Source organism: Microcaecilia unicolor, chromosome 3 (assembly GCF_901765095.1).
Source record: "Microcaecilia unicolor chromosome 3, aMicUni1.1, whole genome shotgun sequence".
NCBI classification, from domain to species: Eukaryota; Metazoa; Chordata; class Amphibia; order Gymnophiona; family Siphonopidae; genus Microcaecilia; species Microcaecilia unicolor.
In genome coordinates this window covers 320,765,450-320,791,611 of record NC_044033.1, presented here as the reverse complement: position 1 = coordinate 320,791,611, position 26,162 = coordinate 320,765,450, and the positions used below count along the sequence as shown (strand labels likewise).

The 26,162-nt window shown below is 44.1% G+C and overlaps 1 protein-coding gene across 1 annotated transcript in view; it reads right to left on the bottom strand.

Moving 5' to 3' along the window:
- Positions 1-11,021: 11,021 nt before the first annotated feature.
- Positions 11,022-26,162, bottom strand: part of LOC115464676 (vomeronasal type-2 receptor 26-like) — a 52,557-nt gene continuing 37,416 nt past the window's right edge. The window contains exons 2-4 of the mRNA XM_030195037.1: positions 24,938-25,165; positions 19,744-19,870; positions 11,022-12,079 (exon numbers count right to left, since the gene is read on the bottom strand). Of these exons, the coding sequence (XP_030050897.1) occupies positions 11,184-12,079; positions 19,744-19,870; positions 24,938-25,165 (1,251 nt within the window). The 3' untranslated portion in view covers positions 11,022-11,183. The remainder of the gene's footprint in view (positions 12,080-19,743; positions 19,871-24,937; positions 25,166-26,162) is intronic.

The window sequence follows — 26,162 nt, the reverse complement described above, 5'->3', positions numbered from 1 at the left end:
GAACCACATCAGAACCAGGGAAAGGCTGTCAGAGGATAGAACACATTCTGCTGTCATGGAGGTGGGTACGGCATTTGAGGCTGGCATAGAGGCTGGAAAAAAAAGTTTTTACAGTGGCGGTTGTTTTGGTGGGAGGGGGTTAGTGACCACTGGGGGAGACCGGGGAGGTCATCCCCGATTCCCTCCAGTGGTCATCTGGCCAGTTGGGGCACTTTTTTGGGACTTGTTCGTGAAAAAAAAGGGTCCAACAAAAGTGACCAAAATCGCGGTACAAATGCCTTTTTTTTTTTATCATCAGCTAAAGACGCCCATCTCTGTTAGGGCGATAACCACGCCCCAGTCCCACCTTCACCACGCCTCCGACACGCCCCCGTCAACTTTATTCGTTCCCGCGACGGAGTGCAGTTGAAGACACCCAAAATCGGCTTTCGATTATAACGATTTGGGCGCCTTTGCGAGACAAACGCCCATCTCCCGATTTGGGTCGAAATATAGACTTTTTTCTCTTTCGAAAATAAGCAGGAAAGAGACACACACTGTTATATGAAATATATGTCATCTGTATTCAAATCACCCCAACAATAACAGTTTGCATTTCCCCCCCTCCCCCCCCCAAATGTCCTTTAATGATGACGACGTTGTCCTCCCTGAAGGGCTGTGCGCACCAGGCTAATGAGCAGCACCAGGAGCACCTTCACTGCCCTATGGTGCTGCTCATTAGCCTGCCACATTGCCCCCATCTCCTGCCTCATTGCTGACACCTCCTGCAGCAACTGGGTTTGGGTATTTACCAACTGGTGTTGCCCATCCACCAGTTGCTGCAGGAGGTGCAGTGCTGGGGCAGGGGATGGAGCAGGGGATGGGGAGGGTGCTGCGGATGGGGGTAGGGATGGGGCTGCAGCTGGGGGTGGGGATGGAGCAGGGGATGGGGAGGGGGCTGCAGCTGGGGATGGGGATTGAGCAGGGGATGGGGAGGGGGCTGCGGATGGGGGTGGGGATGGGGTGGAAATGGCAGGGGGTGTGAGCCCCTCATCTTCGCCCTCAAGGGGAGGCATTTCTGGGAAGGCCTCCTCTTCCTGGGCCTCCTCCTCTTCCTCTGGGCCCTCTTCCTCTGGCACCTCCTGCACCTCTTCCTCTGAGCCCCCTCTTCCTGCCGCCGCTGGCGCCCTGTGTATGTAACAGGATTGTCTTTGAGATCAGCACATCCAACATAGCTTACATAACATAAGCGCAGGAGCTGGCTGGCCTGAGGCAGGGGATGGGCTGTGAGATGCATGAGATGAGATGACAGGGAACCCTGGATGCTTGTCTGACTCAGAGTACACAGGCAGACCACAGTCATTGCTCAGCAGCATGTTTCCATAATGATTTGCGACTCTGCTTGGCTGGACATTTTGGGGTTTTCTTTTTTTTTTTTTTTGGGGGGGGGGGGGGGGGGGGGGGAAGCGCATCACTTTAATATGAGACAATGACATCCAGTAAGAGTAGGACCTGAGGCAGCAGTACCATGAACGAATATCCACCCCAGAAATGGGGATACAAAAGTGAGGCCTGTCATCTCATTCATCTCAGAAGAGGTGAGTTGTAAGTTGCAGCCACACTCACGGGAGGGTAACGGCAACCTCAGGCCTTGATCTGGGACAGAGGTGTTTTGACTTACTAGTTGCCTATTAGCCACTTGGAACCTGATATTGTACAGGACATTTACAAATGAGTACAGGTGCCCTGTTTATAATACTTACGTTATAATACTTACGTTGATCTCTGATGCGCCGTCTGGTGGCCCGGATCATGTCAGGGCTGTGCAGCCAGATGCGGCGGTACCTGCGGCGGAGGGACTCTAAGTCCCTCCTGATGCCAAATCTTCTGCAAGATATGTTTGTACACCAGGCGTCAGGGGATGGGCCTTCTTGCCTTCAGCACACAAATAATCATTTGTACATCAAATAGAAGACATTCTGAACAGTGCTTGGGGGGGGGGGGGGGACATAACATTGGTACAGATGATGTCATAGAGGTGGATGTGAGGACAGAGAAATATTTGTGTGCAGTATTGTAGGGTTGTGGGAATGGTTTTGCTTTCTACTACCTAGATTCTATTAATGAATGGCCATGTACACATATCACTGATTACCCTTGAATGCAGACTACAGTTTGTGCTTACACTGCTGAGGGAACTCTTAGATGTGTAGCTGCAGGAAGGGGGGGCACCTACCTCTCTAATCGGTCTCGGATTTCACCTCAGGTGTGGATGCACCGATTCCTGGGGGGCAGGTGGTGGTGCCGGGGGAACAGAACACGCCTGTGCCTTAGGCACAGGGTCACTAAAAGGAGATTTTCTCCCACAGAGAAATTTGGTTCTCGTCTGAGGCTCATGTTTCTCCGTGAAGAACCATTGGAAAGCATGCATCGCGTCGCCTTATATGGCCAGCCATGCATGATGGGCGGCCTTACGTGCACAGCTCCATATAAAGTTCTGCATCCCATATATGGATAGGTGGGCTATGGCCGGCTGTGATGCATGGCCGTCATGTGTGTGGGGCCTACGTGTGGAGTTTTCCTTATATGGATCATTAGCAAGTGTGCGAACTTCATATATACACAATAAAATGAGTATGTGCGTTATATTTCCCATACCTGCATGTTCCGCAAGTACAGCGTATGTAGTTGTGGACATCCAAGTAGGGGGAAACTATAAGGAAGATTGAGAAGTAATAAAGTACCATATTTTTCCTATACTTTAGGCACATTTGATTTAGCCATGTTCAAGTACGATAATGGAATATCTGAGGCCGGCCTTTTTCCTATACTTTGGCCACCCCAGATTTGGCCGGGTCCCGGTGTATTATCGAAACGAAAGATGGCCGGCCATCTCATTTTGAAAATACGGTTTGCTCCTCCATTCGTGGCGCCGGCCATAGCGATAGCCGGCCATCCATTTGGCCGGCGCCGTTCAATTATTCCCCTCTATGTGGCTTAGTAAAAGGGCCTCTTAGTGTATTCTGTAATGTGATGCTTGTAAATTCTAAGGCATATAGTTGAAAAGGGAGCATGGTCATGGGTGTGGAATAGGAGTGTCATGCACATGTCTAAAATCTATGCGCATTGTTATAGAATATACACGATATGTGCCTAATTTAGGTGTCAAGAGTTAAACCAAGTTTTGCTTAGCATAACTGCCTGTGACTAAATGTAATTGCACAGACAGGTGCTCAGCATATTCTATAATCCATGTGGAAATTTAGGCTTTTTCAAAAATGAATGCTTAAATTTAGGTGCACTTTATAGAAGATGCCTAGACATATTTTTTTTGGTGCTGATTTTTCATGCGCCATATATAGAATCTAGTCCTATGCATTAAGCACTAATATTCAGTGGAGATAAACTGACTATCTTGCACTGAAAATTAGCGCATAACTGGTTAAGTGCTATTTAACTGGCCAGGAGCCGTTCCTGGCCAGTTAAATTGTGCTGAATATCGTCTGGATATATTTAGTGCTGCTATACAAATATGAATATGTGTGAAATGCATTTACCACTGGTGGCTATACATACATAGTAACATGGTAGATGATGGCAGATAAAGACCTGAATGGTCCAACCAGTCTACCCAACAGTCACACTCATTATCAAGTCATCATTAAACCAACAATGAATGTGATTTAAAATACTTGATCATTGACTCTCTTTGACATTTCTGGGACATAGACTGTAGATGTCTGCCCAACATGGTCCTTAGGTTCCAATTACTGAAGTTGTCATCAAAGCCCACTCTAGCCTATCCAAATCTGTCTGCCTGGCACTGTCTTCACATTCCAAATTACTGGAGTTTCCATCAAAGCCCTCTCTAGCCCATCCTAAACTCGATTGCCATATACGGGACCCACACCATATAAGTTTGCCCAGCACCGGCCATGGTTCTTCTCAGCTGCTGTCACCACCTAAGCACCACTCGACATTCAAACACACATGCAACCATTTACATTTTTTTTTCTACCATTCATTTTCTAATAAGAGATCTGTGTTCATCCCATGCCTTTTTGAATTCTGTCACTGTTTTTTTTTCTCCACCACCTCCCTCGGGAAGGCGTTCAAGGCATCAACCACCCTCTCCAATAGTGACAGTCAGCTTCTAAAGAGAATTTTAAACAGAGGATTTTTGCATGTAAAAGACTGTTTTATAAAATGAGTCCACATGTACAGGACATAAGTGCATAAGTATTGCCATACTGGGACAGACCGAAGGTCCATCAAGCCCAGTATCCTGTTTCCAACAGTGGGCAATCCAGGTCACAAGTACCTGGCAAGATCCCAAAACAGTACAATACATTTTATACTGCTTATCCTAGAAATATTCAATTTAGCAGACCACTATTTCATGTGTGGGGACTTTTCGAACAATATCATTTATACCTTGTCCCAAACATCCAATCTTCTCACAAGTATATTTTCCTTTATCTGTTTGATTCACTTCAATCGCATACCTCTCTGTAGTGAAAAATTCTCAATCACTGTAACAGCCACATTTATACAATATTTTCATGCTTCGTGGATCATCAGATAGTCCTGCTGCTCTCACCATTTGAACATAATGTTCAATATTTATTATCCACCGAGGGAAATGGTTGAGGCGCAAATCGTCATAGATCAACCCACATTGACTTTTTAAAATATTTTTACTGCTTAGGTTTTTGAAATTTTTAACACTTTTCTTAATTGAAAAAATTATAGCAGCATTTATCTTTTACATCCGCCAACATGGCCAAGTTTCGATATCTTCCTCAGGGAAGAGGTTCTAGCTACGGAGTAGTCATGCTCCATAAGTAAAAGCTGGGTCCTCCGCAGATTTGACTGTCCAGTGGATCCAGCTTCTGCCTATTTTCTTCATCCATGTGCAGTTTTTCTCCTCTCTTCCTTTTCCCTCATCTCATCTCATTCCTCACTCTTCCCTCCCCTCCATCCATGTCCAGCATTTCTTCTCTCTCCCTTCCCTCTCCTCCACCCATGTCCATCAACCCTCCTCTCCCCTCCCCTCCATCCACCCATGTCCAGCAACCCTCCTCTCCCCCCTGCCCTCCCCTCCATCCACCCATACCCAGCGATTCTCTTCTCTCCCCTTCCAGCCACCCATACCCAGCGATTGTCTTCTACTACTACTACTACTATTACTATTTAACATTTCTAGAGCGCTACCAGGGTTACACAGCGCTGTACAAAAAACAAAGAAGGACAGTCCCTGCTCAAAGGAGCTTACAATCTAAAGGACAAGAAGGACAAAAAGTGCAGTCAATCAAAAATTGGGACAGTCTAGATTTCTTGGGTAGAGATACAATGGTTAGGTGCCGAAAGCGACATTGAAGAGGTGGGCTTTGAGTAAGGATTTGAAGATGGATAGGGAGGGGGCTTGGTGTATGGGCTCAGGGAGTTTATTCCAGGCATAGGGTGAGGCGAGGCAGAAAGGGCGGAGTCTGGAGTTGGCGGTGTTGGAGAAGGGTACTAAGAGGAGGGATTTGTCCTGTGATCAGAGGTTACGGGTAGGGGTGTAAGGGGAGATGAGGGTAGAGAGGTAGTGAGGGGGCCGCAGATTGAGTGCATTTGTAAGTTAGTAGGAGAAGCTTGAATTGTATGCGGTACCTGATCGGAAGCCAGTGAAGAGACTTGAGGAGAGGGGTGATGTGAGCATATCGGTCTTGGCGGAAGATAAGACGTGCAGCCGAGTTCTGAACGGATTGAAGGGGGGATAGATGGTTAAGTGGGAGGCCAGTAAGGAGTAGGTTGCAATAGTTAAGGCGAGAGGTAATGAGAGAGTGGATGAGAGTTTGGGTGGTGTGCTCAGAGAGAAAAGGGCAAATTTTGATGGCCCCCCCTCCAGCCACCCATACCCAGCGATTGTCTTCTCTCCCCAGCCCCCCCTCCAGCCACCCATGCCCAGCGATTCTCCTTGCTCCCCAGCCCCCCCTCCAGCCACCCATGCCCAGCGATTCTCCTTGCTCCCCTGCCCCCCTCCAGCCACCCATACCCAGTGATTCTCTTCTCTCCCCTGCCCCCCTCCAGCCAACCATACCCAGCGATTCTCATTCCCCTGCCCCCCCAGCCACCCATACCCAGCAATTCTCACTCCCCTGCCCCCCTCCAGCCACCCATACCCAGCAATTCTCCTCGCTCCCCTGCCCCTCCTTCCAGCCACCCATACCCAGTGATTGTCTTCTCTCCCCTGCCCCCCCTCCAGCCACCCATACCCAGCGATTCTCCTCGCTCCCCTGCCCCCCCTCTCCAGCCACTCAGGTTGTTCAGTGGATTCTTTGGGGCAGGCAGGAAAGATCCCGAGTCTTTCCTGCCCGCTGCTGCCGCTGACTCTCCCACAGCGCTACTGCATCGCTCTTCAAAATGGCCGCCGAGATTTCAGCAGTCTCGGCGGCCATTTTTAAAGAGTAATCCGGCAGCGGGGGAGGGTCAGCACTGGCAGCAGGCAGGAAAGACTGGGGATTTTTTCCTGCCTGCCCCGAAGAATCCACTGAACAACCTGGGTGGCAGCCAGTAGTTTGGCGAAACAAGGCGCACTTGTTGAAGGGTGACATGAGTTTACGTTGGATTGTCGGAACACCTCTCTGGTCAAGCTGTGAACAGCCTAATTTCCCGGGGACCACTTCAGCCTGTAGCTAAGTATTGCTGGAACTGTAGATTCACAGGATGTACAGCTGAACTATTATCTGAATGAACATATAATCCCAAAGTGTAGGTGGGTTGCTTGGCTGTCAGTAAGCGGTTCTGGGATATAACAGAGTGTTTAGGCTTGTTTATGAGTGTGTACACGGGGGGATGTTCCTGTTTATTGAATGATTTATGTTGAGTCATGCACAGTCTTTATCGGGGTTATCCCATACAATTGGTTTGTTGTAAGGTGTCTCTCACTGTGTTAAAATACAGGAGGAAAAGAGTTTTTTTAAATCATCCGATTTTCTCATGAATATATGACTATTTGCATATGATTCTTTTTTCTCTTTTTCTCCTCACTGGGACCAATGATATTACCTTACTCCTAATTTCATAGTGGATTCTGTAATACTTTATGTATTTTCCCTATCTGGAGCTTTGAGGTTCCATGTTGCTTAATTTGATATAACAGATTTCTTTTTAGGAATCTCTTTTTTTGCATCAAGGGGAGACACCCACAAACTAATTTTTCAAACTTCCTTGAATACGGGGGATAATAGTATTGAAATAACACCCCTATCATGGAAGACCATTTTCTAATTAAATTCTCCTTAAGTGACCACCTAAAACAAATGGCACCTCCCAGAGTTTGGAAGGAGATCAGAGACAAAAAAAAAGCTGTCTGCTGAGAAATTCCTAGAGGCCTTGGACTATCCACATGTGGAAGAAAAGACAACAGTGTCAGAACAAGTTGACATCTGGAATACACACTTAGCCAAGACCTCAGAGAAAACAGCACCACTAAAAAAGGTCTTATGCCAGACTCACAAACGCTCACCTTGGTTTTCTCCAAAACTTCAGATCCTTAAACGCGAAGGACGAAAACTGGAAAGGAGATGGCACAAATCTCACCTGGATGAAGATAGACTAAACTGTAGGAAGCACATGGCAAAGTACCGCCAAGCCTTAACAGCAACAAAAAAATAGTATTTCTCACAATGCATTGCACAGGCTGCCAATTCAACCAAACAGCTGTTCAGTATAGTAAACAGCCTGCTGCAGTCCCCACAATAGAACCAGCCTGCCCAGTCTAAACTAAACTGCAATGATTTTGCTGCATACTTTGCCAACAAAATTAAAAGTCTCCACCATGATTCACAGGCAATCCCACCCAGTACCCAACCAGTCAACCAGGGGTGCACAAACTCGCCCCCTCCTGTCAGAGACAGATGGGACACTTTTAACCCAATGACAGAGGAGAGCCTTGTCAAAATCCTAAGAGGCCTTCAACAAACTACCTGCTCCCTTGATCCCTGCCCATCAAAGATAGTGCAGCAGGCAAGTATAGACCTCATAGAAGGCACCACAAAAATTGTGAACACCTCTCTTTCTAATGGGCAGCTACCAACTGCATTAAAAAGGGCAGCGATCCGCCCTCTGCTGAAGAAAAGCAACCTAGACCATGACAAACTTGAAAGTTACAGGCCAGTATTCAACATCCCGTTTCTAGGGAAACTCATAGAACAGTCTGTTTTCAACTTAATGACTGGTTAGAAAAGAGAAACTGGCTAGATCCATGTCAATCTGGATTCAGACCTGGTTATGGTACAGAAACAGTCCTTGTATCCCTACTAGATGATCTTCACAGAAACCGAGACAAGGGATTCACCTCATTGTTAGTACTGCTTCTCAGCAGCTTTTGATACTGTGGATCATGATATCATGCTAGCACGACTGACAGAAACAGGTATCAATGGAACAGTACTTGCTTGGTTCAGATCCTACCTATCATATAGACAACAATCCATAATGTTTGGCAGCAATTCATCACCACCATGGACACTGACACGAGGGGTACCACAAGGATCGATACTTTCACCTATTCTGTTCAATATTTATCTCAAGCCACTAGCTGAGCTGACTCGGTCAATGGACACTCAGTTCTACATCTATGCAGATGATGTGCAGCTACTCAAACCCATTGAACCTGACTTACCTACAGTCTTGAATAAACTGATTACCTGTCTAACATCAATTCAAGAATGGGCTAAACACAACAAACTTTGCCTGAACCCAAGTAAAACTGAGCTTCTCTGGATCCCTATCACAAGTGGATACTTACCTGACATCAAAATCCCTTTTGGGAAATATGAACTCCCCCTCAAATCACAAGTCAGGAACCTTGGAATACAGTTATATTCAACACTTACTCTGATTCCCCAAATCCAAGTAACCTTCAAGATCTGCTTCTACTATTTGCAACAGCTATTCTGCCTCTCTCCTTACATCAAGAAGGTAAATCTTATCCCAGTTGTACATGCCATGATAACATCAAGACTGGATTACTGCAATGTACTATACAATGGTCTGACTACAAAGGGCCTGCACCAGCTCCAGTTGATTCAGAATGTAGCAAGTGATAAGACCATGTCACATCATTTTTGCAAAACCTTCATTGGCTACCAGTATAATACAGGGCTAAATTTAAAACTCTATGTCTGATCTTCAAGGCCCTGAAAGGAAATGGACTTGAAAAATAGGATGATCATCCACACACCGCCAAGGACACTAAGGTCCTCCCAAGGACTTTCACTAACCACATCCTCTTCATAAGACATTACACAATATGATACCCGCAAGCGAGCCTTCTCTGGAGTAGCCCCCACACTCTGGAATGCACTGCCTGAAAGGCTGCACTTAACACAAGACTATCTCTACTTCAGGAAGCAGGTGAAAGCTTGGCTCTTCAACCAGGCCTTTAATGGAAGAAGTAACTAACTCATTAGTCTCACTCACACACACAAGGAGTGACTCAGGCTGCATATACTGCAGCAGGACATGTTTATTCAATCCTACCCTAGCTGAGATAATATTTAACCATTTCTCTGACCTCATGTGCAACTTTCTTTAAATCAATCACTTTACTTTCTAACTCTTCCTACTTTCTTACCTATCTATATGTTGCTTTACCCTTCACTATCAATTATAATGTTCTATTACATATTATGTTGTTGTTGTAAATAGTATACTGTACACCGCCTTGAGTGAATTCCTTCAAAAAGACGGTAAATAAATCTTAATTAAAAAAAAAATACCATCTCACCACTGCGCTAAAAATTACAAGTGCAAATTTAGTCATGTACCAAAATTGCACGTCCAATTTAATTGAATAATGAGACAATTAGCACCAATAGTTTACCCTTTAACAAGCTATTATTGGCACTAATTGAAATCAATTAACATGTATGTGTCAAGACCCTCATAGACTTGTTACCGTAAAGTCTCTGATATCTTGGAGTATAACCTTGGCACACAGTCACACCTGGAGTCTCTATTATTTTATGAAGTCTCTATTATTTGAATAAATCACAGATAATTTACTCACAGACAGATGTTCAGACGTGCTGCTCCAGGGCACAGAGACTCCTTAATCTGAGAGCTGTTGAAGGTGGAGATCTGAGGAGAGGTAGCTTTATTGCAAGGGAGAAAGATAGTTGAACAGGTAGAAATGGTCCAAAGCTGGGTGACTGGAATATGCGATATCTCATTAGGGAGGAGATATTTTCAAGGTAAAAAACCAGGTTCACTACAGGGAGTTTCAGAAGGACAGAGCTGTCTGGAATAATAAGATGGTGCATGCTCCATATCTCTAGCAAGATGGTGGAATACCTCATGGCTGAAGGGACAAAGAGATGTTGAGGCTTCACACAGGCTCAGGGAGAAACAGATAGAGACCAATGGGGACAGAGCCTGCCATCAGGTACTAAGGGGTGGTCCTAGAGGATGGCTCTTGATTGGAGGGAAAGGTCATACCTGGCTGACCTCTCAGGACAGAGATAGTAAGACTGAACAGGAAATGATAGCAAGTAGACACAGGAGCCAGGCTTGGCTGAGGTCTGGGCAGCCTCACCACCAGTGGTAACCGTTCTTACACAGATAAGCAAGTGTGGCTGCGCTGCCTGTGAACTACATTACCCACAATGCATTGCTCACATATCTTTGCAGTGAGAAACTGTAGCAGTGAAAATCCTTAGAAATGAGAATAACAGTAAAGGCATTAAACACATTTTAGGATCACATTATAAATTAGTGCAAGGCTGTCAGAGGACAGAACAGTATGCACATAAATTTAGGTGCATGATCCATGCCTAAATTTTACACATATCCCAAAATAAATAAATTGAGTTACTGTATTTTTAGCAGTTTGGGGTCTTTTTAGGACCTGTACTTTGTAACCTGAATAAACATGAATGGAAGAACACGTTGAAAAGCTACTCACATGTACAAGGTTAATCCAATAATAAGATATCACAGACAAAATTGTTATTGACCATTATATTTACTTACATTTTATATTCAAATTGTGTATTAACATCTTATTTTAGCTATAATATAGAAAATGTGAAATTTAGGATGGCCTCGACCAATGATGCAGTTTCTGGTAAAAACACAGATCATTTACTTTGGACTCACCCAGCAAATGATAACAATAATACATTAATCCGTCATTTACAAAAATTTTAATCATTCTAGTTTTTAGTTATGTATTTTCTGCTGTTCCTTTCAGGCCTCAGCAGAATAATGTAGCACTTAGGGAAAAAGATACAGCCCAAAAGTCCAGCACTGGAGGCCAGGATAGCAAATATCTCCACTGCCACCATGTACTTGCCCTTGGTGCTCAGGTATGTTGGGATGAAGGAGATCCAGACACTGGAGAACACCAGCATACTGAAGGTGATGTATTTGGCTTCATTGAAGCTGTCAGGTAGATTTCTTGCTAGCAAAGCTACAATAAAGCTGGTACCAGCCAAAAATCCTAGATATCCTAGTACACAATAAAATGCAACTATTGACCCTTCATTACATTCAATTAGTATTATTCCAGTTTCTGATCTTCTGTTAAGATATGGGAAGGGGGGAGCAGTGCACAACCAGATGAGACAGATAAGAGCCTGAAGTAGGGAACAGGAAAGAACTATGGAATTTGAGAACCTGGAACCCATCCATTTCCGGAGCTTGTTGCCAGGTTTGATGGCTTGAAAGGCTATGACAACAGTGATGGTTTTTGCCAATACAGAGGAGAGTGAAATGGAAAAAGTGATCCCAAAAACAATCTGTCGGAGAATACAAGTCACCTTTTCAGGACGGCCAATGAATATCAAAGAACAGAGGAAACAGAGCATGAGTGAGATGAGGAGAATGTAACTGAGGTCTCGGTTGTTGGCTTTCACTATGGGAGTGTCTTGGTAGTAAATGAAGATTCCCAGAATAACAGCAGTGATGAGAAAGAAGGAAATTATGATGAAAGTCAAAGTTATCCCCAAAGGCTCTTCATAGGACAGGAAGTTTATTACTTTTTGGATGCAGGCATCTCTCTTCTGATTGGGCCATTGGTCCTCTGGGCATGTTATACAGGTATCCATATCTGAGAATGAAAAACATTGTCTTATTATCTCACAAATAGCATCTGTTACAAGACATACATGAATTTCTATGTTCTTTTATAGAATAGGCTCCTCCCAGGTATCTTCTAGGTGCCTAATTATTGGTGCCCTTTTATAAAATTACTCCCTATTGGCCAAATCCTTTTCAGCTGCACATCAAGTATTGTGTAGTATTCCTGTGGCTGCATTGAATTATTAGAAAAGTTACAGACAGGGGTGACTGAATGATTAAGAGGATAGATTGAATCTCATTTGAGGAAATGTAAACAAGGTTAGGGCTCTTCAGCTTGGAGAAATAAGTGCAGATAAGAAATATTGCAGCTGTCTGTAAAATCATAAGGGGAGAGGAACAGATAACCCTAAAATGGTTGTTTACTCTTTGAAAAAGTACAAAGACTACATGCCATAAAATTGGTAAATAGTACATTTAAGTCAAATAGGAAAAAATATTTTTTTTCATGCAGTGCATGTTTAGGTTCTGAAACTTGTTGCTGGAGGATGTCACAAAGTAGCTAGCTGGGTTTTTAAAACGTTTAGACAAATTCCTGGAGGAAAAGTCCATAAACCTTTATTAAGATAGGCCTGGGGAAAGCTAATTTTTAGCCCTGGAAATAAGGGACTTGGAGTCTATCTACTTTTTGAGATTCTGCTATGTACTTGTGACTTGGATTAGCAAATCAAAAGAAAAAAAGCAGATTTGCTATTTCTGTGGCAGATATTTGCCTTTTTTTGTTTCTGTCTGTCTTGTGACTTGGATTGACAACCGTTGGGAAGAGGATACCAGGTTAGATGGACCTTTGGTCTAACTCAATATGGCAACTCTTATGTCCTTATGTTTGCAAATTTGGACAAAAATCCTTGATTACACACACAACAGAACGTTTGATGTTCTAAAGTTATGACTGGTACCAATAGGAGTGAGTTGTAACAATACCACTTAAAACTGGGAAGAATGATATACATTTTACATCATTTTGTCTACTGTCTGCTACTCATGTGCCCCATGTTTTCAAATCTAAATGTTTCCATAAAGCAATTTACACTAAAAATGTCTCTATTAGTGTATGGCCATAGTGCAGGAGCCCTTACTAACACCTAGTTTTTAGGCGGTAAGGGCTTCCTGCTAATAATCCACTAATCGGTTGGCAAGTGGAAATGGAGCAGCACTAACTGATTGGGGGCAGAGAGTAGGGGTTTTCTGTGCCAAACATGCCCCCAGTGCTAAAAATTAAAATTTATTTTTTAGCTCATGGGAAGCGCGTGCCAATCCGAAAATTGCTGTGAGACGCCTGAGCATGCACCACAGTAGTGGTTTTTAACCTGTGGATAGCTACCCAGGACATCTATTTCCCTGTCCTTAGTTAATAGGAAAGTTATCTGCACAGTACTTCTGAATATTGCAAAGTCCAGGTAAGTCCAGACTGTACCATGACTACACCACTGGACCACTCCAGCAGTAACAGGATAGCACCACAATGCTCTTCCTGGATTTTGAGATGAAATATCCAGTTATAGGCTACTGAAAACACTGGTAAAATTCATTCAGTGCTAATCTTCTAAGAATCCCTTCTACCAAGTTAATTAGTGCTGAGTATTGGACCGATAGTTTATATAATACATAGAGGGGCATTTTCAAAAGAAACATCTAAGTTAGAATTTGGACGTCTTTGTAAAACGTTCAAATTCGGAAGCGGGGAAAAGGTCATTTTTGAAAAAAGATGGAAGGATGTCCATCTTTGTATTCAAAAATACCATGGACGTCCTTGGATTTGCACGTTTTTGATTTTCGGCCATTTTCGAAACCAAAAATGTCCAAGTCTAAAATGTTCAAATTCAAGCCATTTGGACGTGGGAGGAGCCAGCATTTGTAGTACGCTCAGTGCTTTTTTTTTTTGTGCCGGTACGCAAAGGTACGGCATACTGGCACCTTTTATTTGCCCTGCACTTCCTCTCAGTCCCCCAGGGGCGTGGTGTGTTGGAGCCACAGGACTGATCCGACACTGTAAGCAAGGTAAGCATGGCAGGGGGGCGCCAACCTCTGGAGGGCGCTGCCGCACCATGCTTACCGCCACTTATCTGCCCACCCTGGCGCCCTCTTCTCCCCCCAAGGATCCTTTTTATTTTATTTTAAATTTACCTAACCTCCATCCGAGTCCGACTGCATGGGCAGCAGCGTCACTGGAAATGCTCCCCTCCTGAGTCCTGATGTCTCTAGCAGAAGCTTCCTTATTCATTCATTCTCAGTGTCCCGCCCTCGAGGGGATAGAGGAGAAATTGCTGGACATAGATGAGAAGGGAGGGCTGAGTGTCACTGGACACAGATAGGAGGGTAGAGGAGAATCTGGACATGGATGGGAAGAGAGGGCAGGGGAGAGAGCAGAGTTTCTGGACATGGATGGATGGAAGGAAGGGCAGGAGAAATGCTGGACATGGATGGAGTGGAGGGCAGGGAAGAGAGGAGAAATGTTGGAGGGAAGGAAAGAGATGCACATGGTTGGAGGGGAAGGGAGAGATTAGAAATACTGGACATGGATATAGGGGAGGGAAGACAGAAGATGAAGATACACATGGATGGAGTGGAGGGGGAGAGGAGAAATTTTGGACATGGATGGATGTAGGGGAGGAGAGAAAGTTGAAATGCTGGACATGGATGGAGGGTAGGGAAGAGAGAAGAAGTGAGATGAACATGGATGGAGGGGAGGAGAAATGCTGGACATGGATGGAGGGAGAGAGGAAAAATTTTGGACGTGATGGAGAGAGGAAGGAGATGCATACTGACAAGGTGAGGGAAAGGGAAAAGAGGAGAAAATCTGCACATGGATGATAGGCAAAAGTTGAATTCACTCTATACCTCCTCCAGTCAAGTCCGCAGAGGACCCAGCTTTTACCTCTGGATGTAGGGCAAGAAATGAAGGAGGAAAGTAAAGAAATAAATGGAAAGGAAGCCCTGCAAATGGAGTTAAGGGATCAGATTTATTTGTCGCATTTGTAGCCCACATTTTCCCACCTATTTGCAGGCCCAATGTGGCTTACATCTTGCCAGTCAAGGCGATTTATTATAAGACAGACTGCGAAATAAAGAATACATTTGAACCCAAACCATAATTTTCTGTTCAAGAAACTGAGACCTTTTTCCCACTTCTATCATGCAAAGGCTGATTCATGATTTTCTCATAAAGAGCCTCAGAATCAGAGACTAGGACCAACATGTTCAGAAAAACAGTCACCAGACAACAAAGGTAGAAAAAATCATTTTATTTTCATTTTAGTGTTTGGAAGATGTCCAATTTAAGAATTTACATCTGCTGTCTTATTTTGCACTGGGTGTACTAGAGCTGTAACAGCTTATAGAAATTATTTATAATGAAAAAAAATCACAAGTTATTTTTTGCTCCTATACTGGTATAGTATTTTTAATGATACTGCTTATATGTGCCACGGCTGATATAAGGGGTGTGGCTACTATGGGTGTGGCTATCATAGGGGGCGGAGTCATAGATGGTGACCCCACCCATAATGAGTGCCGATACCTTTTTTCTTACAAAAAAAAGCACTGTGAGTATGACATCTGAGGCTGGCAAGTAATATTTCTAATCATGTTTTTTGAGGGTGGGAGGAGGTTAGTGACCACTGGGGGAGTAAGGGGAGGTCATCCCCAATTCCCTCCAGTGGCCATCTGGTAATTTCGGGCACCTTTTTGTGCCTTATTCGTAATCAGGGCTTTTTTTGTGCCTGTACGCGCCGGTATGGCGTACCGGCACCTTTTTTCACCTGTTCTATCAGCTGCACTCGCGCTCTCTCTCGCCGCTGCTTCTGCCAACAATGATTGCTGTCTGTCCTGAGCTTTTTTCCCTCCCGCCGCCCGCCTGCCTACATACCTACGTGTTCCGTTTTTTTTTTCTCTTCGGAAGACTAACAAGAGGCAGCGTTCCACATTCAGCTGCCTGCCCTGCGTCGGCTCACGAGTCCTTCTTTCTCTCCTCCGCGCCCCTGCGGAAACAGGAAGTTATAGCAAAAGGGACAGGACATGGCAGAGAGAAAGAAGGACTGCAGAGCCGACGCAGGGGAAAAGTTAAGTATAGCAATTCTGGCAAGGGAGGGGTGGGGTGCAAGAGAAAGATATAGGGAGGGAGGAAATTTTCACCTGACCTGGGCACGGGGTGGGAGCGCAGGACAGAAACATGCTGGACTCTGGACTCACAGTGGAGGTTAAAAAAAGTGGAAGATGGCCGACGGGGTGAGCCTGAGCCCATCACACTGGCTCTTTCAAAAAAGATATATTAGAAATAAGGGCTGCCTATGCCTGGTCAATCTGTAAAAACTTTAAAGCTGTTCCAGTTGGATAGGCTGTGCCTTCAAAGGTGGAGCAGATAAGATTTTTTTAAACTTATTGGACAGCTTTTTAATTTATTTGAAAGCTTCCCAAAGAAACAGCAGTTATAAACTCTGTATTTTGTGCTCATTTTTCTACACTATCCTATACTATACAGATGGCAAAATTTTAGTGAGATTAACCTGTTCTTGATGGGTTCATCTTAACTGTTGTTGTAATATGCCTTGGGAAGCCTGGCATTATAAATATTGGAAGTAAAATTAAACTCTCCATTTATTGTGGCACGTGGAATCACATCTTCATCTGGACATGGAGTGAGAGGAAAGCAGGGGAGAGAGAATTGCTGGACATGGATAAATGAATGGAGGGGAGGGCAGGGGAGGGAGGAGAATTTATGGACATGGATGGAGAAGAGAGCAGGGGAGAGAGCAGAATTGCTGGACATGGATGGATGGATGAATGGAGGGGAGGGCAGGGGAGAGAGAATTGCTGGACATGGATGGAGGGGAAGGCAAGGGAGAGAGGAGAATCGCTGGACATGGAGGGGAGGGCAGGGGGAGAGGAGACATGCTGGACATGGGCAGGGGAGAGAGGAGAATCACTGGGCATGGGTGGCTGGACATCGGTGGATGGAGGAGAGGGCAGGAAGAGAGAAGAAATGCTGGATTTGGATGGAGGGGAGGGAAGAGTGAGGAAGGAGATGAGATGAGGGAAAAGGAAGAGAGGAGAAAAACTGCACATAGATGAAGAAAATAGGCAGAAGCTGGATCCACTGGACAGTCAAGTCTACGGAGTAGGACCCAGCTTTTACTTACGGTTGTAGGGCAAGAAATGAAGAAGAAAGGCAGAAAGTAAAGAAATAAATGGAAAGGAAGCCCTGGAAATGGAGTTAAGAGGACAGATAGCAGCAGAATCAGATACTGGGCCAGCATGATCAGAAAAACAGTCACCAGACAAAAAAGGTAGAAAAAAATAATTTTATTTTCATTTTAGTATCTGGAATATGTCCAATTTGAGAATTTACATCTGCTGTTACAGGTCCAGTATACAACTGGGGATACTGGACCTGTAACAGCTTACAGAAATTATTTATAATGAATAAAAATCACATTATTTTTTTCTCCTATACTAGTATAATATTTTCAGTGATGTCTGTTTATATGCGCCATGGCTGGTATAAGGGGTGTAGCTAATATGGGTGTGGCTATAATAGGGGTGGGGCCATATGTGGTGACCCCGCCCATAATGTGTACCGGCACCTTTTTTTCTACAAAAAAAGCACTGTTCGTAATAAAAACAGGTCCGGGTGAAAACGTCCAAGTTTTAGTCATGGATGTCTTTGCTTTTTTCCATTATGGCTCAAAGATGTCCAAGTTTACGAATGCCCAAGTCCTGCCTCAAACACGCCCCTTGAGATTTGGACATCCTTGCAACGGACTTCTGACAAAGACGTCCAAAATTGGGTTTCGATTATACCGATTTGGACGTCTCTGTGAGAAGGACGTCCAAGTGCCAATTTATGTCACTTTTTGGATGTCCATGTCTTTCGAAAATGAGCCTGATATTGTAGTATGTCCCTTGGCTGTAATATTGATAGAAGCCTGTATGGAGTTTTTTCCCGGCTTGGAATGTGAGGCTGCTGCAAAGCGAGCCTCCAAAATACAAAACAAAACAAAAAAAAACTACTGCAATCCCAATCCTTAAAGCCCCTCCGGGATTTCAGTCTGCCACAAGGTAAAGCACTGTGTGGTTTGTATTTCTAATATGTAACCCAAGAAGGAAAGGCATACTTCAGCCTTCCATCCTTTCAGAAAAGTCTTTTGGCAGTCAGCTTGTTTAGCCCTTTTCTTCAGTATAACTTGAAACTCCTCAATAACTTTACAAATCCTCCTCCACCCCCTCAGAGCTCAGAGCAGTCCTATCTCCAGGACAAACACCAAATGGTAACCATAGCCTTACTATGGCTTATCAAATGAAATTCATTTCTCAGTTCCAACAGGTCAGCTCACAGTTCAAACAGTCCTGCAATAGCTAATAGCTTTTCACACTGCTTTGCTGACAACTGCAGCCACCTCCCACTTTACCAGTTAAACTGGCTCTGGTCCTCCCATGGGGACTATGTGAAGAAAGAAAAAAAATGCAAAGTTTATCCAGTCACTGAAGCTCCCTGCAGCTGGTTTCCTTCACTCCTCTAGTGCTACCTCCATTTGCTCCTCCTCTTCAGGGATTGTGATCTCTGGAGTAGTTTGAGACACTGCCTGATCAGCCCACCCACTCCATCTCTGTTTCCTCACTTCTTACTTCCTCCTTCATATTAGCCCATGAGGAGCCCGCCTCCTCACAGCTGCAGCCTATATCTATATTATACTGTTTAGTCAGCCAGGGTGCCTGGGCTAAATCAGAATCCTGGTCTGTCTTTCAGGATTTTCCCTGATATTGCATGGAACCTGTCTGTCCGGGATGCTTCTCCTTCTCTTGCCAGGCCAGGTTTTCCCTCTCCCTCCAAAACTTATGCTGTGGCTGGGTATAATACAAGTGGACACTTTCCCTGCTCTGCCTGCCAGCTTTAGGCAGAACCCATGAGTCATTACCAATGGCGTAGCTATGTGGGGCCTGGGGGGGCTGGGCTCCCATAGATTTGGGCCTGGACCCCCCCTCCCTGACGACCCTCTCGACCCCCCCTCCCGCCGTCAACCCGCCGTCGCCCACCTTTGCTGGCGGGGGACCCCAACCCCCGCCAGACGAGGTCCTCTGCTCTGCTTCCTGCAAAAGGCTTCCTTTCTTCTGTTTCTGACGTCCTGCAGACTCACAGAATGAAGCCATGCAGATCAGCTGATCTGCAAGGCTTCGTTCTGCAGGACGTCAGAAACAGAAGGAAGGAAGCCTTTTGCAGGAAGCAGAGCAGAGGACCTCATCTGGCGGGGGTTGGGGTCCTCCGCCAGCAAAGGTAGGCGACGGCAGGTTGGCGGCGGGAGGGGGGTCGAAAGGGTCATCGGGGGGCAAAGTTGGTGGTGGTGAAGTTGGTTGTGGCAGCGGCGGTGGCAATGGCGGGCAGGGGGGGTGTCGTGGGCGGCGCCGGGGGGGGGGGGGCAAAAATGTGCCCCCTCCCGCCGAACTCTGGCTACACCCCTGGTCATTACAATATCTATGTGAGTACTAAATTTGTCTGGATACTGGTGATCAATATATTGATGTTTTTTATAACCATGGCTGCCAGTATTTTTAAACAATGCTACCTGCTAAGGCAGAATACAGGTTCAATAATGAATAACCAGTGCCCAAGAGCAGCCTCGTTATAATCTTCTCTCTTACCAGTTTGGTTGGAGACCTCGCCTTCTGAACAGGGAATACAGTCATAACAGCAGATGGGCTTTCCTTCCCTGTTTAATGTCCTGAACCCAGGAAGACAACTCAGGCTGCATCTAGACTGTGGAGGTGCCTAAGGATTGAGAAAATAATCTGAGAAAGTTGAGACAACACTGGTTTATGACTTTTCAGATGCAGTTTTAATTTTCTTTGTAAACTTGAGCTGGTTCTATCATTTTTTTGTCTCATTACCAAGCTATTCAGTAGAATACAGGGGTGAGGAATGAGTACTATTTTTACTGGAAATCTATATAAAGTTTGAAACATGGTTGACCTGGAATCAGTCATTCAGGTGCATTGGGGAATGTGTTGAAGAATTAATATCTTGATTAAATAGAATGATGAAATACCTCACCTCTGTTTCCTCAAATAACTTTGAAATTTCCATCTGCTCATAAGACTCAGATAAGTTCCTTGTTTAAATGTGTTGCCTCACCAAATGGATGTGTTTTGACCATTTAAGTCAACATGTAGTCAGATTTGATCTACACATCTGAAAAAGGGAGCCAGGTTGATCCAGGGGCAGGCATATAATGCTATAGATAGATCTACTACCCATGTAACTTATCCATACGTAGCAAAGTATGCCGATCAAGAACAGGTTTAACTTTATATGGATAACTTATCTGTACCAAGGTCAACATATTCAGCAGACTTACCTATATGGATATTACCACTGAATACAGCATGAAGATTTTCAGATAAATGACCAGTTCTGCAATCATTAAGAACATAAAAATTGCCCAAGTCCAATATCGGTAATGTGGGCACATGGAATTGCTACACACTGAGCCCACTTTATACTGTGGCCATGAAAATCCTTTTTTAAAAAGGAGGACTTCATTGGTCGTACCCTAATTTTACAATTGTCGTTCAGTCATTTACTACCTGAGCCCTTACCACCACCTATTTAACAGGCAGTGAGGGCTCATGCACTACTCGCACGGTAATCGGGCAGTGTGTGGCTATGGCCAAGCACTGCCTGATTACCTCCACCAAAAACAGAAATACCGCTGGGCATCTCGGCGCCTGGAAGTAGTACTTTTTTCCCTCACGCTCCCCATGAGTTATCCCTACCACCCTTTAATAAAAGGGCCCCTAACTGAAAAAAATATTGACTTCAATTTGTTTTAATTATACTGCTTAGTAATTTAATTGTATGCCCTCTAGTCTTTGTACTTACTGAAAAAGTAAGCAATTGATTTGGATTTACTGTTCAACTCCACTCTGGATTTTAGAAACCTTTATCATACCATTCCTCAGCTGTTTATTTCCAAGCTGAAGAGCTCCAACTTCTTTCAGTCCCATTAATCATTTTAGTTCCCTTTCTCTGAATCTCTCCTATTATATCTTTTGTGAGATGCAGGTGACCAGAATTGCACACAATACTCATTGGACTACCGAGTAACAGCTCCCATTTGTAGAAACTGAAAGGCTAAGCTTCGGAGGAATTAGGAGCCATATTTTTGGAGTCATGATCCTAAATTAACTCATTTGAAAAATGACAATTTTATTTATGTATTCATTCATTTGATAAAGTGGTTTTCACATGGTTACAACAGGACAGTGAATGGGGCTGATTTAAGACACATAGAGGGGCATAATCGAAAGGGGCACCCAAGTTTTCCTGAGCACGTCCTTGCAGGACATCCCGGTGAAGGGGCGGGGAAACCCATATTATCGAAACAAGATGGGCGTCCATCTTTCATTTCGATAATACGGTCGGGGGCACCCAAATCGCGAAATTTAGGTCGACCTTAGAGATGATCATCCTTAGAGATAGTTGTCCCCGATTTTCGGCAATAATGGAAACTGAGGACGCCCATCTCAGAAATGACCAAATCCAAGCCATTTGGTAGTGGAAGGAGCCAGCATTCGTAGTGCACTGGTCTCCCTGACATGCCAAGACACCAACTGGGCACCCTAGGGGGCACTGCAATGGACTTGAGAAATTGCTCCCAGGTGCATAGCTCCCTTACCTTGTGTGCTGAGCCCCCCCAACCCCCCCCAAAACCCACTCCCCACAACTGTACACCACTACCATAGCCCAAAGGGTGAAGGGGGGCACCTACATGTGGGTACAGTGGGTTTGTGGTGGGTTTTCAAGGGCTCACATTTACCACCACAAGTGTAACAGGTAGGGGGGGATGGGCCTGGGTCCGCCTGCCTGAAGGGCACTGCACCCACTAAAATTGCTCCAGGAACCTGCATACTGCTGTCATGAAGCTGGGTATGATATTTGAGGCTGTAAAAATATATTTTTTAAATTGTTTTGAGGGTGGGAGAGGGTTAGTGACCACAGGGGGAGTAACAGGAGGTCATCCCCGATTTCCTCCGGTGGTCAGCTGGTCATTTAGGGTACATTTTTGTGGCTTGGTCATAAGAAAAAAAAGGACCAGGTAAAGTCATCCAAGTGTTCGTCAGGGATGCCCATCTTTTTTCCATTATGGGTCGAGGATGCCCATGTGTTAGGCATGCCCCAGTCCCGCCTTCACTACGCCTCCGACATGTCCCTGTGAACTTTGGTCGTCCCCGCAATGGAAAGCAATTGGGGACGCCCAAAATCAGCTTTCAATTATGACTATTTGGGTGACCCTGTGAGAAGGACGCCCATCTTGTGATTTGTGTCAAAAGATGGGCGCCCTTCTCTTTCGAAAATAAGCCTGACAGACATATGAAACTGCATCTTTCTAGTAAAAGAAATGTGTGCTTAATTCTGAGTAAGGAGCTTTTGAATCTTTGGAGAGTAGTGACTTTAATTTGACTAATTTCCTAGAAACATCTTCTGATAATATTACTACTAGAGCCACTCTCTTGGTTAATTTTTTGTAAAAAACGATACAGTTTTATTTCTTCAGCTGAAATCAAACATTTCACAAGAGGGTGGGATATTTTGTTGCTGTTGTCAGGGCCATGCCTAGGGTCTCTGGTGCCCCCCTGCAGACTATCAGTTGGCGCCCCCCCCCCCCCCCCACACACACACATAATCAGGCACTCTTTTATAATTTCAGTCAACTTAGATCAAACAGCAATTCTCTCATTCAATTCTTACACACACGGCGCTCACAGCTGCATGTCTCTCTTGGCCAAACCCAGTTGCTTTCACTCTGTTCCCGGGCAGATTTCTAACAGGAGCTGATCATCCAATCAGAGAGCTCTATTTGAATGCAGATTAACATACAGACACTCTAATGGGAATTTTTAGTCAAAAACACTAAACCCTTCGTTTTTGGATCAAACTTAAGAGTTTTGATCAGAGCCATGCCCTAACATTAAGGCTGTAACATTTCCATCAATTTTTACCCATAAATATGCAAATGAGAACCTCCCCAAAACAGACTAATTGCATACGATTTAAACAAATCTGAGCATATGACAACCAAGTACAGACTCCCAGCACCTTAATTCTGCAATTAGATTTAATGCAAATACTTTTAAAACTTAAAAAAAGCAATCAGATTTTCACTTACCAGCTCTTCCTCTTTGAAACTACTGTTGAAACCATCAGCCAATGAAATGGCTTTTAGCTGTAGCTATCCCAGAATACCTGATAATTATGCACACAACATTGCAGTCATGCCCTCCTCTCAGTGTACATGATGCTCAGAAAAAAAAAACTTTGAACAACTTACAGATTTTATCAATTACACTATTTATTTTTTATTTCTCCCCAGTCTCACTTGCACACCTCCCTCCAAACCTCTTTAATTTGAATGTTGTTCAAGCTCACCCTGACTGATAAGTTCTTCCTACAGCAAAGGCATATATAGCACTTGGTTGTATTATTTCAAGCAACTTGCAGAGCCTGCCTGCCTCAGTGAATACTGCTGTGCTGCTTTCACTTCCGGTGAAAAGGGGAGGGCAGGGGAGACAGGAGAATGGAGAATCACAACTTCAGGTAAAAGATTTTGCAAGTGAGTGGAAGTGGCGCCCTTGAAGGCAGGCGCCCCCCTGCTGTGCTTACCCCGCTTACCGTGTTGGCACGGCCCTGGCTGTTGTTGTTGTTTTTAGGTTCCTTTACATAGTACCTAGTAAATGATGGCAGACAAAAGACCTGTACAGTCCATCCAGTCTGCCCAACAAGATAAACTCATTTTACATGGAATATGATACTTTATATGTATACCCAAGTTTGATTTATCCTTGCCATTCTCAAGGCACAGACTGTAGAAGTCTGCCCAGCAGTCTTCTTGTACTAAAAGTTCTGCAGCTAATGTTGAAGCCCCTTAAAATTTACACTCAAGCCCATCCATATCTATTCAGTCATGATCAGGGCATAAACCATAGAAGTGTGCCCAGCACTGGTTTTGCATTCCAATTACCGGCAGCGTCACCTAATCTCCACTAAGATTCCTTGGATCCATTCTTTCTAAAAAGGATTCCTTTGTGTTTATCCTACACAGGTTTGAATTCCATTACCGTTTTCATTTCCACCACCTCCTGCGGGAGGGCATTCTACGTATCTACCACCCTCTCCGTGAAAAAATACTTCCTGTTATTACTCCTGAGTCTGCCCCCCTTCAACCTCAATTCATGTCCTCTATCTCTACAGCCTTCCCGTCTCCAGAAAAGGTTTGTTTGTGGATTAATACCTTTCAAATATTTGAACGTCTGTATCATGTCACCCCTGTTTCTCCTTTCCTCCAAGGTATACAATGTTCAGGTCCCATACCATTTTTGTAGCTTTTCTTTAGACCAAGTCCAGTGTTTTTACATCTTTAGCAAGATACAGTCTCCAAAACTGAACACAATACTTCAAGTGGGGCCTAACCAACACCTCCTTTCTTCTGCTGGTTATACCCCTCTCTATGCAGCCTAGCATCCTTTGTAAATGTTTAATCTCCTGGCAAGGGAAACAATATATCTATTTTGACCCTCTTCATTTGTAGAATTTTTTGAGTGATAATGTTCCCTTATAAGGTTATTTGTTTGTGTATAGGAGTGGGATATGGGTCTGCAATGTGATGGGATTGTTAGCTGCAGATTTGAAATAAATCAAAATGTTCCTGTTATATTTTTGATAATGTTTTCAGGTTTCCCCTTGACATGTGCTACAGTGATCAGTATTGTTATTCTTATATGTTTTATAAGAGCATGCATGATAAGTGCATGGTTCAGTAGTTTCCATCTTATATCTGACCTGGTTGAACAAGTCCTCCCACATGATTGCCTTCTCATAGATGGTAAAGTCGTCCCCTAGTGGAGCATAAGGGTTATAACTTCCAACAATTTCATTACTCCGTATCCCATTGGGTAGAATGACAGTGCTTATAATATCATATCCAATGGCAAGATCACCATTCTCATCAAAAAATATTTCCTCGCCCAGAGCATTCTTAAAATGAAGGTTCTTCAGATAATGATGAAGCTAATGGAAAGCGAAACATTTGTATTAGTGAATTAACTGCAGGGATACACTCCTAATGTCAAGCAGATATAACCTGATGCAGACCTCTAGATGGCAGTGTGTATCTCAGATGGTCAGTCAGGTCCAATGCAGTTCTGCTCCTCGGACAGAATGTCAACAAGCCCTTGTCTCTGAAAATATCTCCTTTTTATACAGAAATCATGGGCTGCAGCTGTACTAAGGCACATTCTAGTCTTGTGGGTGATGCACACATAATATAGTTGTGACTTCAGGGGCCGTTGTTTTGTCTTACTAGCACCATATTAAGGGGACACCTTGACAAATGGCCTGGGTCTCATAAACAATATGCAGTTTTGCTAGCCACGTCTCTCCAGCTGCAAGAGTAATTCCAAGATTCATTGGCTGTTCTGGCCATGACGTTGATTCTGATAACAACCTAAATAATAGGCTTTAGAGATGAAGTCTGTGTCTGTATATTAAAGTCAGGTTATTAATTGTGGATAATGCCATATATTATATAATCCCATATATCTTTGTTATACAGGAACACATAGGGCTATAGGGCTAGATTCTGTATATGGAGCCTGAAAAATCCACATGAAAAAAAATCACGCCTGGGGTATTCTCTAAAGTATGCCTAAATTTTAAAGAATAGACTTTAAATTTCCACACAGTATGTAAAATACGCCGAGTGGCTCTCCTCACAACCAAATTTGGTCCTGTTTATTTAGGTCACGTTTACCTTGGTGTAAATCCTGATACCCCTCCATTGCCATGCTCTCTTTTCAACTATGTGACTTAGAATTTAGGTACATCATGTTATAAAATACACTTTAAGTGAGTTGTACATGTAAATCTCAATTAATGCCAATTAGTGCTGATAATTAACATCAAATTAACAGCCCTGATTAGCTAGTTAACCAATTAAGTTATGTGCAATATTGTAAAAAAAAAAAAACTATTCAGTTTCCATGCAGATTTTAGAGTGCCGTATGTA